Genomic DNA, 21,746 nt, shown 5'->3' with positions numbered 1-21,746 from the left:
CATCTCAACAGCAGTCTGGTGCCTACCTCATCGTTCCGACGAGAGGTCATCCTGTCTTGTTCAAAGCTCCATATACCGAGGAGAACGTTGCGCATTTCGGTTAGATTGCCTCATCCTAACAAGACTTATTACCGAATATTCAGGGCCTCTTTCAAGTTAATCTTGTTGACCAAATGAGTATTTGTCAGACAGCGATCTTAGATGTATGAATTACAGAAAAACTTCTTTCTAAATCGTAGGTACGTTCAATCACAGCAAGCTGGTTCTGTCTCCAGTTCGTAATCTTCATCAGGCAGTGAGACATGTACAAAATGGAAAACAAGACTGATGATCTTTACACCTTTATGTATATATCTCACTGCCTGATGAAGACTCCAAACCGGAGCCGAAAACTGGAATTAAAAAAGAAGTTTGAACTGGACTTCGTTCCACCATTTATTCTGACCCTAGAAGACCGCACCATCGTGAAGGTGAAAATTCCAGGAAGAGCAGCAGTAGCCTCCTCTCCAATTAGAGAGCATACGGGAATTGGAGTGAGCTCCTACCATCCAACTATTACTATCACTATCTAGATTATCCATTATCGACGCATTTTTGAAGGTGCCTACATCTTGTGTTTTTTTTTTGTTTTTTTTATATACAAATATCTAAGATGTGTGGGCGCCCAAAGTCATTGTCTTCCAGGATGGTTGGTCTCTAAATTTGCATGGCTTCCGGTAGCTACACGTATTATGCGAGACAGACATATCTGGATGTGACCGGGAATTGGTCTTAGTTTCCAGCTTTTTAATTTATATAGATCTTATACTGTATTTGCTATTGATGCCAACTTTGTGTGCCAGTGTGCAAATGCCAGCTCCAAGTACAAAAAGTGTTATTATCACCAGTGCCTTCATTTATTACAGGTGGAAGAGGCTGATGACTGGTTGAGGTATGGAAACCCATGGGAAAAGGCTCGACCAGAGTACATGATTCCTGTACACTTCTTTGGTAAAGTTCAACACACCCCACAAGGTGTAGAGTGGGTGGATACCCAGGTGAGGAAAATGAATTTCAGTCCTATTTTAACAATATTGGGAATTAAAGAGGATCGGTCACTAGACTTTACAATGCAAACTGCATACATGAATAAATCGATGTTTAAATCCACGTCACGAGGACTCTACAATCCTTTCTGGATGTTTTCCATCTGAGTTTTAAAGTTAGAATTTTAAGATCAATTCCTATCTCACAAAACATGGAAATCAAAATCCTAGTTGTCCTTCAATTTTTCACATTCTGAATTTTTCAGATTGAACATTTTTCTGCTTCTTCTCTTTTTCACTCATAAGAACTTCTCTTGCGGGGCACCTTTTGACTACATGACCTCTAAACACTAAAAATGCCCATACACCTTAAATCGCAATCAGCCGACATCTTCCCTACACAAATACAGTATATAGCAGGCTCAGCTGAATGGGCATGTGTTCTCGATGGGTAAAGTGGAGTAAGCCGCTGGCAGTCGCCTCTGCCGGCAACTTATCTCCCAGAGAAAATGTATAGGGAGTTATAGTTTATTTATTTTTATTTTTTGGTTTATTATGTATTTCTATTACTCTTCTATGATATATTATTTTTATTCATTTTTTTCTCTTGTTTTTTTTTCTTACAGGTTGTTCTTGCTCTTCCATATGATACCCCTGTTCCAGGGTATAAAAATAACACATGTAACACCATGAGACTGTGGTCAGCAAAAGCCCCCAATGAATTCAACTTGAAGGACTGTGAGTATTTTATTACAAATGATCACTTTGTCACCACTTCTATGCCTTGTGTATGGCAGTGTATAGAAACTAGAGGGAACTGTGAGGTGTAGACCACTAGGTACTCGCTTCCTTTGCCCTCCCTGTACTCTAGCCACTTAGCTATGCCCCTCCTCTGCAAGCCCGGCCCTGTGGCACAGTGGGTCCACGAACCATGTGTGCCATCTACATGTGTGACAGATAACACCTCTATATAATGTAGATAACACAGGATCCACCATTCACAATAGGTGATGTCACAGCTCACCTCCTTCTCCTCCTGTACAATGACTGATAACACCTCTATATACAGTAGATAACACAGGATCCACCATTCACAATAGGTGATGTCACAGCTCACCTCCCCCTCCTGTACAATGGCTGATAACACCTCTATATACAACAGATAACACAGGATCCACCATTCATAATAGGTGGTGTCACAGCACACCTCCTCCTCCTGTACAATGACTGATAACACCTCTATATACAGTAGATAACACAGGATCCACCATTCACAATAGATGTCACAGCTCACCTCCCCCTCCTGTACAATGACTGATAACACCTCTTTATACAGTAGATAACACAGGATCCACCATTCACAATAGGTGATGTCACAGCTCACCTCCTCCTCCTGTACAATGACTGATAACACCTCTATATACAGTAGATAACACAGGATCCACCATTAACAATAGATGCCACATCTCACCTCCTCCTCCTGTACAATGACTGATAACACCTCTATATACAGTAGATAACAGGATCCACCATTCGCAAGAGGTGATATCACAGCTCACCTCCTCCAGTACAATGACTGATAACTCCTCTACATACAGTAGATAACACAGGATCCACCATTCACAATAGATGTCACAGCTCACCTCCCTCTCCTGTACAATGACTGATAACACCTCTATATACAGATGATAACACAGGATCCACCATTCACAATAGGTGATATCACAGCTCACCTCCTCCTCCTCCTGGGCAATGACTGATAACACCTCTATATACTGTAGATAACACAGAACCCACAATTCACAATAGGTGATATCACAGCTCACCTCCTCCTCCTGTACAATGACTGATAACACCTCTATATACAGTAAATAACACAGGATCCACCATTCACAATAGATGTTACAGCTCACCTCCTTCTCCTCCTGTACAATGACAGGTAACACCTCTATATACAGAAGATAACACAGGATCCACTATTCACAATAGGTGATGTCACAGGTCACCTCCCCCTCCTGTACAATGACTGATAACATCTCTATATACAGTAGATAACACAGGATCCACCATTCACAATAGGTGATGTCATAGCTCACCTCCCCCTCCTGTACAATGACTGATAACACCTCTATATACAGTAGATAACACAGGATCCACCATTCACAATAGGTGATGTCACAGCTCACCTCCTTCTCCTGTATAATGACTGATAACACCTCTATATAAAGTAGATAACAGGATCCACCATTCACAATAGGTGATGTCACAGCTCACCTCCTTCTCCTCCTGTACAATGACTGATAACACCTCTATATACAGTAGATAACACAGGATCCACCATTCACAATAGGTGATGTCACAGCTCACCTCCCCTCCTGTACAATGACTGATAACATCTCTATATACAGTAGATAACACAGGATCCACTATTCACAATAGGTGATGTCACAGCTCACCTCCTCCTCCTCCTGGGCAATGACTGATAACACCTCTATATACTGTAGATAACACAGAACCCACAATTCACAATAGGTGATATCACAGCTCACCTGCTCCTCCTGTACAATGACTGATAACACCTCTATATACAGTAAATAACACAGGATCCACCATTCACAATAGATGTTACAGCTCACCTCCTTCTCCTCCTGTACAATGACAGGTAACACCTCTATATACAGAAGATAACACAGGATCCACTATTCACAATAGGTGATGTCACAGGTCACCTCCCCCTCCTGTACAATGACTGATAACATCTCTATATACAGTAGATAACACAGGATCCACCATTCACAATAGGTGATGTCATAGCTCACCTCTCCCTCCTGTACAATGACTGATAACACCTCTATATACAGTAGATAACACAGGATCCACCATTCACAATAGGTGATGTCACAGCTCACCTACCCCTCCTGTACAATGACTGATAACATCTCTATATACAGTAGATAACACAGGATCCACCATTCACAACAGGTGATGTCACAGCTCACCTCCCCCTCCTGTACAATGACTGATAACATCTCTATATAAAGTAGATAACACAGGATCCACTATTCACAATACGTGATGTCACAGCTCACCTCCTCCTCCTGTACAATGACTGATAACACCTCTATATACAGTAGATAACACAGGATGCACCATTCACAATAGATGTCACAGCTCACATCCTTCTCCTCCTGTACAATGACTGATAACACCTCTATTTACAGTAGATAACACAGGATCCACCATTCACAATAGATGTCACAGCTCACCTCCTCCTGTACAATGGCTGATAACACCTCTATATACAGTAGATAACACAGTATCAACCATTCACAATAAGTGGTGTCACAGCTCACCTCCCCCTGCTAATGTACAATGACTGATAACACCTCTATATACAATAGATAACAGAGGATTCACCATTCACAATAGATGATGTCACAGCTCACCTCCTCCTCCTGTACAATGACTGATAACACCTCTATATACAGTAGATAACACATGATCCACCATTCACAATAGGTGATGTCACAGCTCACCTCCTTCTCCTCCTGTACAATGACTGATAACACCTCTATATACAGTAGATAACACATGATCCACCATTCACAATAGGTGATGTCACAGCTAACCTCCTCCCCTCCTGTACAATGGCTGATAACACCTCTATATACAGTAGATAACACAGGATCCACCATTCACAATAGGTGATGCCACAGCTCACCTCCTCCTCCTGTACAATGACTGATAACACCTCTATATACAGTAGATAACACAGGATCCACTATTCACAATAGATGTCACAGCTCACCTCCTTCTCCTATACAATGACTGATAACACCTCTATATACAGTAGATAACACAGGATCCACCATTCACAATTGGTGATGTCACAGCTCACCTCCCCCTCCTGTCTAATGACTGATAACATTTCTATATAAAGTAGATAACACAGGATCCACTATTCACAATACGTGATGTCACAGCTCACCTCCTCCTCCTCCTGTACAATGACTGACAACACCTCTATATACAGTAGATAACACTGGATCCACTATTCACAATAGATGTCACAGCTCACCTCCTTCTCCTATACAATGACTGATAACACCTCTATATACAGTAGATAACACAGGATCCACCATTCACAATTGGTGATGTCACAGCTCACCTCCCCCTCCTGTCTAATGACTGATAACATTTCTATATAAAGTAGATAACACAGGATCCACTATTCACAATACGTGATGTCACAGCTCACCTCCTCCTCCTCCTGTACAATGACTGACAACACCTCTATATACAGTAGATAACACTGGATCCACTATTCACAATAGATGTCACAGCTCACTTCCTTCTCCTCCTGTACAATGACTGATAGCACCTCTATATACAGTAGATAGCACAGGATCCACTATTCACAATAGATGTCACAGCTCACCTCCTTCTCCAATTCTACAATGACTGATAACACCTCTATATACAGTAGATAACACAGGATTCACTATTCACAATAGGTGATGTCACAGCTCACCTCCCCCTCCTGTACAATGACTGATAACACCTCTATATACAGTAGATAACACAGGATCCACCATTCACAATAGGTGATGTCACAGCTCACCTCCTCCTCCTGTACAATGACTGATAACACCTCTATATACAGTAGATAACACAGGATCCACCATTCACAATAGATGCCTCATCTCACCTCCTCCTCCTGTACAATGACTGATAACACCTCTATATACAGTAGATAACAGGATCCACCATTCACAATAGGTGATATCACAGCTCACCTCCTCCTGTACAATGACTGATAACACCTCTATATACAGTAGATAACACAGGATCCACCATTCACAATAGGTGATATCACAGCTCACCTCCTCCTGTACAATGACTGATAACACCTCTATATACAGTAGATAACACAGGATCCACCATTCACAATAGATGTCACAGCTCACCTCCTTCTCCTATATAATGACGATTAACACCTCTATATACAGTAAATAACACAGGATCCACCATTCACAATAGGTGATGTCACAGCTCACCTCCTTCTCCTGTATAATGACTGATAACACCTCTATATAAAGTAGATAACAGGATCCACCATTCACAATAGGTGATGTCACAGCTCACCTCCTTCTCCTCCTGTACAATGACTGATAACACCTCTATTTACAGTAGATAACACAGGATCCACCATTCACAATAGGTGATGTCACAGCTCACCTCCTCCTCCTCCTGGGCAATGACTGATAACACCTCTATATACTGTAGATAACACAGAACCCACAATTCACAATAGGTGATATCACAGCTCACCTCCTCCTCCTGTACAATGACTGATAACACCTCTATATACAGTAAATAACACAGGATCCACCATTCACAATAGATGTTACAGCTCACCTCCTTCTCCTCCTGTACAATGACAGGTAACACCTCTATATACAGAAGATAACACAGGATCCACTATTCACAATAGATGATGTCACAGGTCACCTCCCTCTCCTGTACAATGACTGATAACATCTCTATATACAGTAGATAACACAGGATCCACCATTCACAATAGGTGATGTCATAGCTCACCTCCCCCTCCTGTACAATGACTGATAACACCTCTATATACAGTAGATAACACAGGATCCACCATTCACAATAGGTGATGTCATAGCTCACCTCCCCCTCCTGTCTAATGACTGATAACATTTCTATATAAAGTAGATAACACAGGATCCACTATTCACAATACGTGATGTCACAGCTCACCTCCTCCTCCTCCTGTACAATGACTGATAACACCTCTATATACAGTAGATAACACTGGATGCACCATTCACAATAGATGTCACAGCTCACATCCTTCTCCTCCTGTACAATGACTGATAACACCTCTATATACAGTAGATAACACAGGATCCACCATTCACAATAGATGTCACAGCTCACCTCCTCCTGTACAATGGCTGATAACACCTCTATATACAGTAGATAACACAGTATCAACCATTCACAATAAGTGGTGTCACAGCTCACCTCCCCCTGCTCCTGTACAATGACTGATAACACCTCTATATACAATAGATAACAGAGGATTCACCATTCACAATAGATGATGTCACAGCTCATCTCCTCCTCCTGTACAATGACTGATAACACCTCTATATGCAGTAGATAACACATGATCCACCATTCACAATAGGTGATGTCACAGCTCACCTCCTTCTCCTCCTGTACAATGACTGATAACACCTCTATATACAGTAGATAACACATGATCCACCATTCACAATAGGTGATGTCACAGCTCACCTCCTCCCCTCCTGTACAATGGCTGATAACACCTCTATATACAGTAGATAACACAGGATCCACCATTCACAATAGGTGATGCCACAGCTCACCTCCTCCTCCTGTACAATGACTGATAACACCTCTATATACAGTAGATAACACAGGATCCACTATTCACAATAGATGTCACAGCTCACCTCCTTCTCCTATACAATGACTGATAACACCTTTATATACAGTAGATAACACAGGATCCACCATTCACAATTGGTGATGTCACAGCTCACCTCCCCCTCCTGTCTAATGACTGATAACATTTCTATATAAAGTAGATAACACAGGATCCACTATTCACAATACGTGATGTCACAGCTCACCTCCTCCTCCTCCTGTACAATGACTGATAACACCTCTATATACAGTAGATAACACTGGATCCACTATTCACAATAGATGTCACAGCTCACTTCCTTCTCCTCCTGTACAATGACTGATAGCACCTCTATATACAGTAGATAGCACAGGATCCACTATTCACAATAGATGTCACAGCTCACCTCCTTCTCCTCCTCTACAATGACTGATAACACCTCTATATACAGTAGATAACACAGGATTCACTATTCACAATAGGTGATGTCACAGCTCACCTCCCCCTCCTGTACAATGACTGATAACACCTCTATATACAGTAGATAACACAGGATCCACCATTCACAATAGGTGATGTCACAGCTCACCTCCCCCTCCTGTACAATGACTGATAACACCTCTATATACAGTAGATAACACAGGATCCACCATTTACAATAGATGCCTCATCTCACCTCCTCCTCCTGTACAATGACTGATAACACCTCTATATACAGTAGATAACAGGATCCACCATTCACAATAGGTGATATCACAGCTCACCTCCTCCTGTACAATGACTGATAACACCTCTATATACAGTAGATAACACAGGATCCACCATTCACAATAGGTGATATCACAGCTCACCTCCTCCTGTTCAATGACTGATAACACCTCTATATACAGTAGATAACACAGTATCCACCATTCACAATAGATGTCACAGCTCACCTCCTTCTCTTATATAATGACGGATAACACCTCTATATACAGTAAATAACACAGGATCCACCATTCACAATAGGTAATGTCACAGCTCACCTCCTTCTCCTGTATAATGACTGAAAACACCTCTATATAAAGTAGATAACAGGATCCACCATTCACAATAGGTGATGTCACAGCTCACCTCCTTCTCCTCCTGTACAATGACTGATAACACCTCTATTTACAGTAGATAACACAGGATCCACCATTCACAATAGGTGATGTCACAGCTCACCTCCCCGTCCTGTACAATGACTGATAACATCTCTATATACAGTAGATAACACAGGATCCACTATTCACAATAGGTGATGTCACAGCTCACCTCCTCCTCCTCCTGGGCAATGACTGATAACACCTCTATATACTGTAGATAACACAGAACCCACAATTCACAATAGGTGATATCATAGCTCACCTCCTCCTCCTGTACAATGACTGATAACACCTCTATATACAGTAAATAACACAGGATCCACCATTCACAATAGATGTTACAGCTCACCTCCTTCTCCTCCTGTACAATGACAGGTAACACCTCTATATACAGAAGGTAACACAGGATCCACTATTCACAATAGATGATGTCACAGCTCACCTACCCCTCCTGTACAATGACTGATAACATCTCTATATACAGTAGATAACACAGGATCCACCATTCACAATAGGTGATGTCACAGCTCACCTCCCCCTCCTGTACAATGACTGATAACATCTCTATATAAAGTAGACAACACAGGATCCACTATTCACAATACGTGATGTCACAGCTCACCTCCTCCTCTTGTACAATGACTGATAACACCTCTATATACAGTAGATAACACAGGATGCACCATTCACAATAGATGTCACAGCTCACATCCTTCTCCTCCTGTACAATGACTGATAACACCTCTATATACAGTAGATAACACAGGATCCACCATTCACAATAAATGTCACAGCTCACCTCCTCCTGTACAATGGCTGATAACACCTCTATATACAGTAGATAACACAGTATCAACCATTCACAATAAGTGGTGTCACAGCTCACCTCCCCCTGCTCCTGTACAATGACTGATAACACCTCTATATACAATAGATAACAGAGGATTCACCATTCACAATAGATGATGTCACAGCTCACCTCCTCCTCCTGTACAATGACTGATAACACCTCTATATACAGTAGATAACACATGATCCACCATTCACAATAGGTGATGTCACAGCTCACCTCCTTCTCCTCCTGTACAATGACTGATAACACCTCTATATACAGTAGATAACACATGATCCACCATTCACAATAGGTGATGTCACAGCTCACCTCCTCCCCTCCTGTACAATGGCTGATAACTCCTCTATATACAGAGATAACACAGGATCCACCATTCACAATAGGTGATGCCACAGCTCACCTCCTCCTCCTGTACAATGACTGATAACACCTCTATATACAGTAGATAACACAGGATCCACTATTCACAATAGATGTCACAGCTCACCTCCTTCTCCTCCTGAACAATGACTGATAACACGTCTATATACAGTAGATAACACAGGATCCACCATTCACAATAGGTGATGTCACAGCTCACCTCCCCCTCCTGTCTAATGACTGATAACATTTCTATATAAAGTAGATAACACAGGATCCACTATTCACAATACGTGATGTCACAGCTCACCTCCTCCTCCTCCTGTACAATGACTGATAACACCTCTATATACAGTAGATAACACTGGATGCACCATTCACAATAGATGTCACAGCTCACATCCTTCTCCTCCTGTACAATGACTGATAACACCTCTATATGCAGTAGATAACACAGGATCCACCATTCACAATAGATGTCACAGCTCACCTCCTCCTGTACAATGGCTGATAACACCTCTATATACAGTAGATAACACAGTATCAACCATTCACAATAAGTGGTGTCACAGCTCACCTCCCCCTGCTCCTGTACAATGACTGATAACACCTCTATATACAATAGATAACAGAGGATTCACCATTCACAATAGATGATGTCACAGCTCATCTCCTCCTCCTGTACAATGACTGATAACACCTCTATATACAGTAGATAACACATGATCCACCATTCACAATAGGTGATGTCACAGCTCACCTCCTTCTCCTCCTGTACAATGACTGATAACACCTCTATATACAGTAGATAACACATGATCCACCATTCACAATAGGTGATGTCACAGCTCACCTCCTCCCCTCCTGTACAATGGCTGATAACACCTCTATATACAGTAGATAACACAGGATCCACCATTCACAATAGGTGATGCCACAGCTCACCTCCTCCTCCTGTACAATGACTGATAACACCTCTATATACAGTAGATAACACAGGATCCACTATTCACAATAGATGTCACAGCTCACCTCCTTCTCCTCCTGTACAATGACTGATAACACGTCTATATACAGTAGATAACACAGGATCCATCATTCACAATAGGTGATGTCACAGCTCACCTCCCCATCCTGTCTAATGACTGATAACATTTCTATATAAAGTAGATAACACAGGATCCACTATTCACAATACGTGATGTCACAGCTCACCTCCTCCTCCTCCTGTACAATGACTGACAACACCTCTATATACAGTAGATAACACTGGATCCACTATTCACAATAGATGTCACAGCTCACTTCCTTCTCCTCCTGTACAATGACTGATAGCACCTCTATATACAGTAGGTAGCACAGGATCCACTATTCACAATAGATGTCACAGCTCACCTCCTTCTCCTCCTCTACAATGACTGATAACACCTCTATATACAGTAGATAACACAGGATTCACTATTCACAATAGGTGATGTCACAGCTCACCTCCCCCTCCTGTACAATGACTGATAACACCTCTATATACAGTAGATAACACAGGATCCACCATTCACAATAGGTGATGTCACAGCTCACCTCCTCCTCCTGTACAATGACTGATAACACCTCTATATACAGTAGATAACACAGTATCAACCATTCACAATAAGTGGTGTCACAGCTCACCTCCCCCTGCTCCTGTACAATGACTGATAACACCTCTATATACAATAGATAACACATGATCCACCATTCACAATAGGTGATGTCACAGCTCACCTCCTCCCCTCCTGTACAATGGCTGATAACACCTCTATATACAGTAGATAACACAGGATCCACCATTCACAATAGGTGATGCGACAGCTCACCTCCTCCTCCTGTACAATGACTGATAACACCTCTATATACAGTAGATAACACAGGATCCACTATTCACAATAGATGTCACAGCTCACCTCCTTCTCCTCCTGTACAATGACTGATAACACCTCTATATACAGTAGATAACACAGGATCCACCATTCACAATTGGTGATGTCACAGCTCACCTCCCCCTCCTCTCTAATGACTGATAACATTTCTATATAAAGTAGATAACACAGAATCCACTATTCACAATACGTGATGTCACAGCTCACCTCCTCCTCCTCCTGTACAATGACTGACATCACCTCTATATACAGTAGATAACACTGGATCCACTATTCACAATAGATGTCACAGCTCACTTCCTTCTCCTCCTGTACAATGACTGATAGCACCTCTATATACAGTAGATAGCACAGGATCCACTATTCACAATAGATGTCACAGCTCACCTCCTTCTCCTCCTCTACAATGACTGATAACACCTCTATATACAGTAGATAACACAGGATTCACTATTCACAATAGGTGATGTTACAGCTCACCTCCCCCTCCTGTACAATGACTGATAACACCTCTATATACAGTAGATAACACAGGATCCACCATTCACAATAGGTGATGTCACAGCTCACCTCCTCCTCCTGTACAATGACTGATAACACCTCTATATACAGTAGATAACACAGGATCCACCATTCACAATAGATGCCACATCTCACCTCCTCCTCCTGTACAATGACTGATAACACCTCTATATACAGTAGATAACACAGGATCCACCATTCACAATAGGTGATATCACAGCTCACCTCCTCCTGTACAATGACTGATAACACCTCTATATACAGTAGATAACACAGGATCCACCATTCACAATAGATGTCACAGCTCACCTCCTTCTCCTATATAATGACTGATAACACCTCTATATACAGTAGATAACACAGGATCCACCATTCACAATAGGTGATGTCACAGCTCACCTCCTTCTCCTGTATAATGACTGATAACACCTCTATATAAAGTAGATAACAGGATCCACCATTCACAATAGGTGATGTCACAGCTCACCTCCTTCTCCTCCTGTACAATGACTGATAACACCTCTATTTAAAGTAGATAACACAGGATCCACCATTCACAATAGGTGATGTCACAGCTCACCTCCCCGTCCTGTACAATGACTGATAACATCTCTATATACAGTAGATAACACAGGATCCACTATTCACAATAGGTGATGTCACAGCTCACCTCCTCCTCCTCCTGGGCAATGACTGATAACACCTCTATATACTGTAGATAACACAGAACCCACAATTCACAATAGGTGATATCACAGCTCACCTCCTCCTCCTGTACAATGACTGATAACACCTCTATATACAGTAAATAACACAAGATCCACCATTCACAATAGATGTTACAGCTCACCTCCTTCTCCTCCTGTACAATGACAGGTAACACCTCTATATACAGTAGATAACACAGGATCCACTATTCACAATAGGTGATGTCATAGCTCACCTCCCCCTCCTGTACAATGACTGATAACACCTCTATATACAGTAGATAACACAGGATCCACTATTCACAATAGGTGATGTCACAGCTCACCTACCCCTCCTGTACAATGACTGATAACATCTCTATATACAGTAGATAACACAGGATCCACCATTCACAATAGGTGATGTCACAGCTCACCTCCCCCTCCTGTACAATGACTGATAACATCTCTATATAAAGTAGATAACACAGGATCCACTATTCACAATACGTGATGTCACAGCTCACCTCCTCCTCTTGTACAATGACTGATAACACCTCTATATACAGTAGATAACACAGGATGCACCATTCACAATAGATGTCACAGCTCCCATCCTTCTCCTCCTGTACAATGACTGATAACACCTCTATGTACAGTAGATAACACAGGATCCACCATTCACAATAGATGTCACAGCTCACCTCCTCCTGTACAATGGCTGATAACACCTCTATATACAGTAGATAACACAGTATCAACCATTCACAATAAGTGGTGTCACAGCTCACCTCCCCCTGCTCCTGTACAATGACTGATAACACCTCTATATACAATAGATAACAGAGGATTCACCATTCACAATAGATGATGTCACAGCTCATCTCCTCCTCCTGTACAATGACTGATAACACCTCTATATACAGTAGATAACACATGATCCACCATTCACAATAGGTGATGTCACAGCTCACCTCCTTCTCCTCCTGTACAATGACTGATAACACCTCTATATACAGTAGATAACACATGATCCACCATTCACAATAGGTGATGTCACAGCTCACCTCCTACCCTCCTGTACAATGGCTGATAACACCTCTATATACAATAGATAACACAAGATCCACCATTCACAATAGGTGATGCCACAGCTCACCTCCTCCTCCTGTACAATGACTGATAACACCTCTATATACAGTAGATAACACAGGATCCACTATTCACAATAGATGTCACAGCTCACCTCCTTCTCCTCCTGTACAATGACTGATAACACGTCTATATACAGTAGATAACACAGGATCCACCATTCACAATAGGTGATGTCACAGCTCACCTCCCCCTCCTGTCTAATGACTGATAACATTTCTATATAAAGTAGATAACACAGGATCCACTATTCACAATACGTGATGTCACAGCTCACCTCCTCCTCCTCCTGTACAATGACTGACAACACCTCTATATACAGTAGATAACACTGGATCCACTATTCACAATAGATGTCACAGCTCACTTCCTTCTCCTCCTGTACAATGACTGATAACACCTCTATATACAGTAGATAACACAGGATCCACCATTCACAATAGATGTCACAGCTCACCTCCTCCTGTACAATGGCTGATAACACCTCTATATACAGTAGATAACACAGTATCAACCATTCACAATAAGTGGTGTCACAGCTCACCTCCCCCTGCTCCTGTACAATGACTGATAACACCTCTATATACAATAGATAACAGAGGATTCACCATTCACAATAGATGATGTCACAGCTCACCTCCTCCTCCTGTACAATGACTGATAACACCTCTATATACAGTAGATAACACATGATCCACCATTCACAATAGGTGATGTCACAGCTCACCTCCTTCTCCTCCTGTACAATGACTGATAACACTTCTATATACAGTAGATAACACATGATCCACCATTCACAATAGGTGATGTCACAGCTCACCTCCTCCCCTCCTGTACAATGGCTGATAACACCTCTATATACAGTAGATAACACAGGATCCACCATTCACAATAGGTGATGCCACAGCTCACCTCCTCCTCCTGTACAATGACTGATAACACCTCTATATACAGTAGATAACACAGGATCCACTATTCACAATAGATGTCACAGCTCACCTCCTTCTCCTCCTGTACAATGACTGATAACACGTCTATATACAGTAGATAACACAGGATCCACCATTCACAATAGGTGATGTCACAGCTCACCTCCCCCTCCTGTCTAATGACTGATAACATTTCTATATAAAGTAGATAACACAGGATCCACTATTCACAATACGTGATGTCACAGCTCACCTCCTCCTCCTCCTGTACAATGACTGATAACACCTCTATATACAGTAGATAACACTGGATGCACCATTCACAATAGATGTCACAGCTCACATCCTTCTCCTCCTGTACAATGACTGATAACACCTCTATATACAGTAGATAACACAGGATCCACCATTCACAATAGATGTCACAGCTCACCTCCTCCTGTACAATGGCTGATAACACCTCTATATACAGTAGATAACACAGTATCAACCATTCACAATAAGTGGTGTCACAGCTCACCTCCCCCTGCTACTGTACAATGACTGATAACACCTCTATATACAGTAGATAACACATGATCCACCATTCACAATAGGTGATGTCACAGCTCACCTCCTCCCCTCCTGTACAATGGCTGATAACACCTCTATATACAATAGATAACACAGGATCCACCATTCACAATAGGTGATGCCACAGCTCACCTCCTCCTCCTGTACAATGACTGATAACACCTCTATATACAGTAGATAACACAGGATCCACTATTCACAATAGATGTCACAGCTCACCTCCTTCTCCTCCTGTACAATGACTGATAACACGTCTATATACAGTAGATAACACAGGATCCACCATTCACAATAGGTGATGTCACAGCTCACCTCCCCCTCCTGTCTAATGACTGATAACATTTCTATATAAAGTAGATAACACAGGATCCACTATTCACAATACGTGATGTCACAGCTCACCTCCTCCTCTTCCTGTACAATGACTGACAACACCTCTATATACAGTAGATAACACTGGATCCACTATTCACAATAGATGTCACAGCTCACTTCCTTCTCCTCCTGTACAATGACTGATAGCACCTCTATATACAGTAGATAGCACAGGATCCACTATTCACAATAGATGTCACAGCTCACCTCCTTCTCCTCCTGTACAATGACTGATAACACCTCTATATACAGTAGATAACACAGGATTCACTATTCACAATAGGTGATGTCACAGCTCACCTCCCCCTCCTGTACAATGACTGATAACACCTCTGTATACAGTAGATAACACAGGATCCACCATTCACAATAGGTGATGTCACAGCTCACCTCCTCCTCCTGTACAATGACTGATAACACCTCTATATACAGTAGATAACACAGTATCAAACATTCACAATAAGTGGTGTCACAGCTCACCTCCCCCTGCTCCTGTACAATGACTGATAACACCTCTATATACAATAGATAACAGAGGATTCACCATTCACAATAGATGATGTCACAGCTCACCTCCTCCTCCTGTACAATGACTGATAACACCTCTATATACAGTAGATAACACATGATCCACCATTCACAATAGGTGATGTCACAGCTCACCTCCTTCTCCTCCTGTACAATGACTGATAACACCTCTATATACAGTAGATAACACATGATCCACCATTCACAATAGGTGATGTCACAGCTCACCTCCTCCCCTCCTGTACAATGGCTGATAACACCTCTATATACAGTAGATAACACAGGATCCACCATTCACAATAGGTGATGCCACAGCTCACCTCCTCCTACTGTACAATGACTGATAACACCTCTATATACAGTAGATAACACAGGATCCACTATTCACAATAGATGTCACAGCTCACCTCCTTCTCCTCCTGTACAATGACTGATAACACCTCTATATACAGTAGATAACACAGGATCCACCATTCACAATTGGTGATGTCACAGCTCACCTCCCCCTCCTGTCTAATGACTGATAACATTTCTATATAAAGTAGATAACACAGGATCCACTATTCACAATAGATGTCACAGCTCACTTCCTTCTCCTCCTGTACAATGACTGATAGCACCTCTATATACAGTAGATAGCACAGGATCCACTATTCACAATAGATGTCACAGCTCACCTCCTTCTCCTCCTCTACAATAACTGATAACACCTCTATATACAGTAGATAACACAGGATTCACTATTCACAATAGGTGATGTCACAGCTCACCTCCCCCTCCTGTACAATGACTGATAACACCTCTATATACAGTAGATAACACAGGATCCACCATTCACAATAGGTGATGTCACAGCTCACCTCCTCCTCCTGTACAATGACTGATAACACCTCTATATACAGTAGATAACACAGGATCCACCATTCACAACAGATGCCACATCTCACCTCCTCCTCCTGTACAATGACTGATAACACCTCTATATTCAGTAGATAACACAGGATCCACCATTCACAATTGGTGATGTCACAGCTCACCTCCCCCTCCTGTCTAATGACTGATAACATTTCTATATAAAGTAGATAACACAGAATCCACTATTCACAATACGTGATGTCACAGCTCACCTCCTCCTCCTCCTGTACAATGACTGACAACACCTCTATATACAGTAGATAACACTGGATCCACTATTCACAATAGATGTCACAGCTCACTTCCTTCTCCTCCTGTACAATGACTGATAGCACCTCTATATACAGTAGATAGCACAGGATCCACTATTCACAATAGATGTCACAGCTCACCTCCTTTTCCTCCTCTACAATGACTGATAACACCTCTATATACAGTAGATAACACAGGATTCACTATTCACAATAGGTGATGTCACAGCTCACCTCCCCCTCCTGTACAATGACTGATAACACCTCTATATACAGTAGATAACACAGGATCCACCATTCACAATAGGTGATGTCACAGCTCACCTCCTCCTCCTGTACAATGACTGATAACACCTCTATATACAGTAGATAACACAGGATCCACCATTCACAATAGATGCCACATCTCACCTCCTCCTCCTGTACAATGACTGATAACACCTCTATATACAGTAGATAACAGGATCCACCATTCACAATAGGTGATATCACAGCTCACCTCCTCCTGTACAATGACTGATAACACCTCTATATATAGTAGATAACACAGGATCCACCATTCACAATAGGTGATATCACAGCTCACCTCCTCCTGTACAATGACTGATAACACCTCTATATACAGTAGATAACACAGGATCCACCATTCACAATAGATGTCACAGCTCACCTCCTTCTCCTATATAATGACTGATAACACCTCTATATACAGTAGATAACACAGGATCCACCATTCACAATAGGTGATGTCACAGCTCACCTCCTTCTCCTGTATAATGACTGATAACACCTCTATATAAAGTAGATAACAGGATCCACCATTCACAATAGGTGATGTCACAGCTCACCTCCTTCTCCTCCTGTACAATGACTGATAACACCTCTATTTACAGTAGATAACACAGGATCCACCATTCACAATAGGTGATGTCACAGCTCACCTCCCCGTCCTGTACAATGACTGATAACATCTCTATATACAGTAGATAACACAGGATCCACTATTCACAATAGGTGATGTCACAGCTCACCTCCTCCTCCTCCTGGGCAATGACTGATAACACCTCTATATACTGTAGATAACACAGAACCCACAATTCACAATAGGTGATATCACAGCTCACCTCCTCCTCCTGTACAATGACTGATAACACCTCTATATACAGTAAATAACACAGGATCCACCATTCACAATAGATGTTACAGCTCACCTCCTTCTCCTCCTGTACAATGACAGGTAACACCTCTATATACAGAAGATAACACAGGATCCACTATTCACAATAGGTGATGTCACAGCTCACCTCCCCCTCCTGTACAATGACTGATAACACCTCTATATACAGTAGATAACACAGGATCCACCATTCACAATAGGTGATGTCACAGCTCACCTCCTCCTCCTGTACAATGACTGATAACACCTCTATATACAGTAGATAACACAGGATCCACCATTCACAATAGATGCCACATCTCACCTCCTCCTCCTGTACAATGACTGATAACACCTCTATATACAGTAGATAACAGGATCCACAATTCACAATAGGTGATATCACAGCTCACCTCCTCCTGTACAATGACTGATAACACCTCTATATACAGTAGATAACACAGGATCCACCATTCACAATAGATGTCACAGCTCACCTACTTCTCCTATATAATGACTGATAACACCTCTATATACAGTAGATAACACAGGATCCACCATTCACAATAGGTGATGTCACAGCTCACCTACCCCTCCTGTACAATGACTGATAACATCTCTATATACAGTAGATAACACAGGATCCACCATTCACAATAGGTGATGTCACAGCTCACCTCCCCTTCCTGTACAATGACTGATAACATCTCTATATAAAGTAGATAACACAGGATCCACTATTCACAATACGTGATGTCACAGCTCACCTCCTCCTCTTGTACAATGACTGATAACACCTCTATATACAGTAGATAACACAGGATGCACCATTCACAATAGATGTCACAGCTCACATCCTTCTCCTCCTGTACAATGACTGATAACACCTCTATATACAGTAGATAACACAGGATCCACCATTCACAATAGATTTCACAGCTCACCTCCTCCTGTACAATGGCTGATAACACCTCTATATACAGTAGATAACACAGTATGAACCATTCACAATAAGTGGTGTCACAGCTCACCTCCCCCTGCTCCTGTACAATGACTGATAACACCTCTATATACAATAGATAACAGAGGATTCACCATTCACAATAGATGATGTCACAGCTCACCTCCTCCTCCTGTACAATGACTGATAACACCTCTATATACAGTAGATAACACATGATCCACCATTCACAATAGGTGATGTCACAGCTCACCTCCTTCTCCTCCTGTACAATGACTGATAACACCTCTATATACAGTAGATAACACATGATCCACCATTCACAATAGGTGATGTCACAGCTCACCTCCTCCCCTCCTGTACAATGGCTGTTAACACCTCTATATACAGTAGATAACACAGGATCCACCATTCACAATAGGTGATGCCACAGCTCACCTCCTCCTCCTCCTGTACAATGACTGATAACACCTCTATATACAGTAGATAACACTGGATGCACCATTCACAATAGATGTCACAGCTCACATCCTTCTCCTCCTGTACAATGACTGATAACACCTCTATATACAGTAGATAACACAGGATCCACCATTCACAATAGATGTCACAGCTCACTTCCTCCTGTACAATGGCTGATAACACCTCTATATACAGTAGATAACACAGTATCAACCATTCACAATAAGTGGTGTCACAGCTCACCTCCCCCTGCTCCTGTACAATGACTGATAACACCTCTATATACAATAGATAACAGAGGATTCACCATTCACAATAGATGATGTCACAGCTCATCTCCTCCTCCTGTACAATGACTGATAACACCTCTATATACAGTAGATAACACATGATCCACCATTCACAATAGGTGATGTCACAGCTCACCTCCTCCCCTCCTGTACAATGGCTGATAACACCTCTATATACAATAGATAACACAGGATCCACCATTCACAATAGGTGATGCCACAGCTCACCTCCTCCTCCTGTACAATGACTGATAACACCTCTATATACAGTAGATAACACTGTATGCACCATTCACAATAGATGTCACAGCTCACATCCTTCTCCTCCTGTACAATGACTGATAACACGTCTATATACAGTAGATAACACAGGATCCACCATTCACAATAGAAGTCACAGCTCACCTCCTCCTGTACAATGGCTGATAACACCTCTATATACAGTAGATAACACAGTATCAACCATTCACAATACGTGATGTCACAGCTCACCTCCTCCTCCTCCTGTACAATGACTGACAACACCTCTATATACAGTAAATAACACTGGATCCACTATTCACAATAGATGTCACAGCTCACTTCCTTCTCCTCCTGTACAATGACTGATAACACCTCTATATACAGTAGATAACACATGATCCACCATTCACAATAGGTGATGTCACAGCTCACCTCCTCCCCTCCTGTACAATGACTGATAACAACTCTATATACAGTAGATAACACAGAATCCACCATTCACAATAGGTGATGTCACAGCTCACCTCCTCCTCCTGTACAATGACTGATAACACCTCTATATACAGTAGATAACACAGTATCAACCATTCACAATAAGTGGTGTCACAGCTCACCTCCCCCTGCTCCTGTACAATGACTGATAACACCTCTATATACAATAGATAACAGAGGATTCACCATTCACAATAGATGATGTCACAGCTCACCTCCTCCTCCTGTACAATGACTGATAACACCTCTATATACAGTAGATAACTCATGATCCACCATTCACAATAGGTGATGTCACAGCTCACCTCCTTCTCCTCCTGTACAATGACTGATAACACCTCTATATACAGTAGATAACACATGATCCACCATTCACAATAGGTGATGTCACAGCTCACCTCCTCCCCTCCTGTACAATGGCTGATAACACCTCTATATACAGTAGATAACACAGGATCCACCATTCACAATAG

The 21,746-nt window shown here is 41.9% G+C and overlaps 1 protein-coding gene across 1 annotated transcript in view; it reads left to right on the top strand.

The window, feature by feature from the left end:
• PYGM (glycogen phosphorylase, muscle associated) overlaps window positions 1–21,746 on the top strand; it is a 102,612-nt gene that overhangs the window by 16,097 nt on the left and 64,769 nt on the right. Inside the window, exons 5-6 of the mRNA XM_073658348.1 lie at window positions 906–1,037; window positions 1,652–1,763. Coding sequence (XP_073514449.1) covers window positions 906–1,037; window positions 1,652–1,763 — 244 coding nt within the window. The remainder of the gene's footprint in view (window positions 1–905; window positions 1,038–1,651; window positions 1,764–21,746) is intronic.

This window comes from Phyllobates terribilis, unplaced genomic scaffold (assembly GCF_046119375.1).
Source record: "Phyllobates terribilis strain yellow unplaced genomic scaffold, ASM4611937v1 Scaffold_13__5_contigs__length_258822181, whole genome shotgun sequence".
NCBI classification, from domain to species: domain Eukaryota; kingdom Metazoa; phylum Chordata; class Amphibia; order Anura; family Dendrobatidae; genus Phyllobates; species Phyllobates terribilis.
This window is presented reverse-complemented; position numbering and strand designations above follow the sequence as displayed.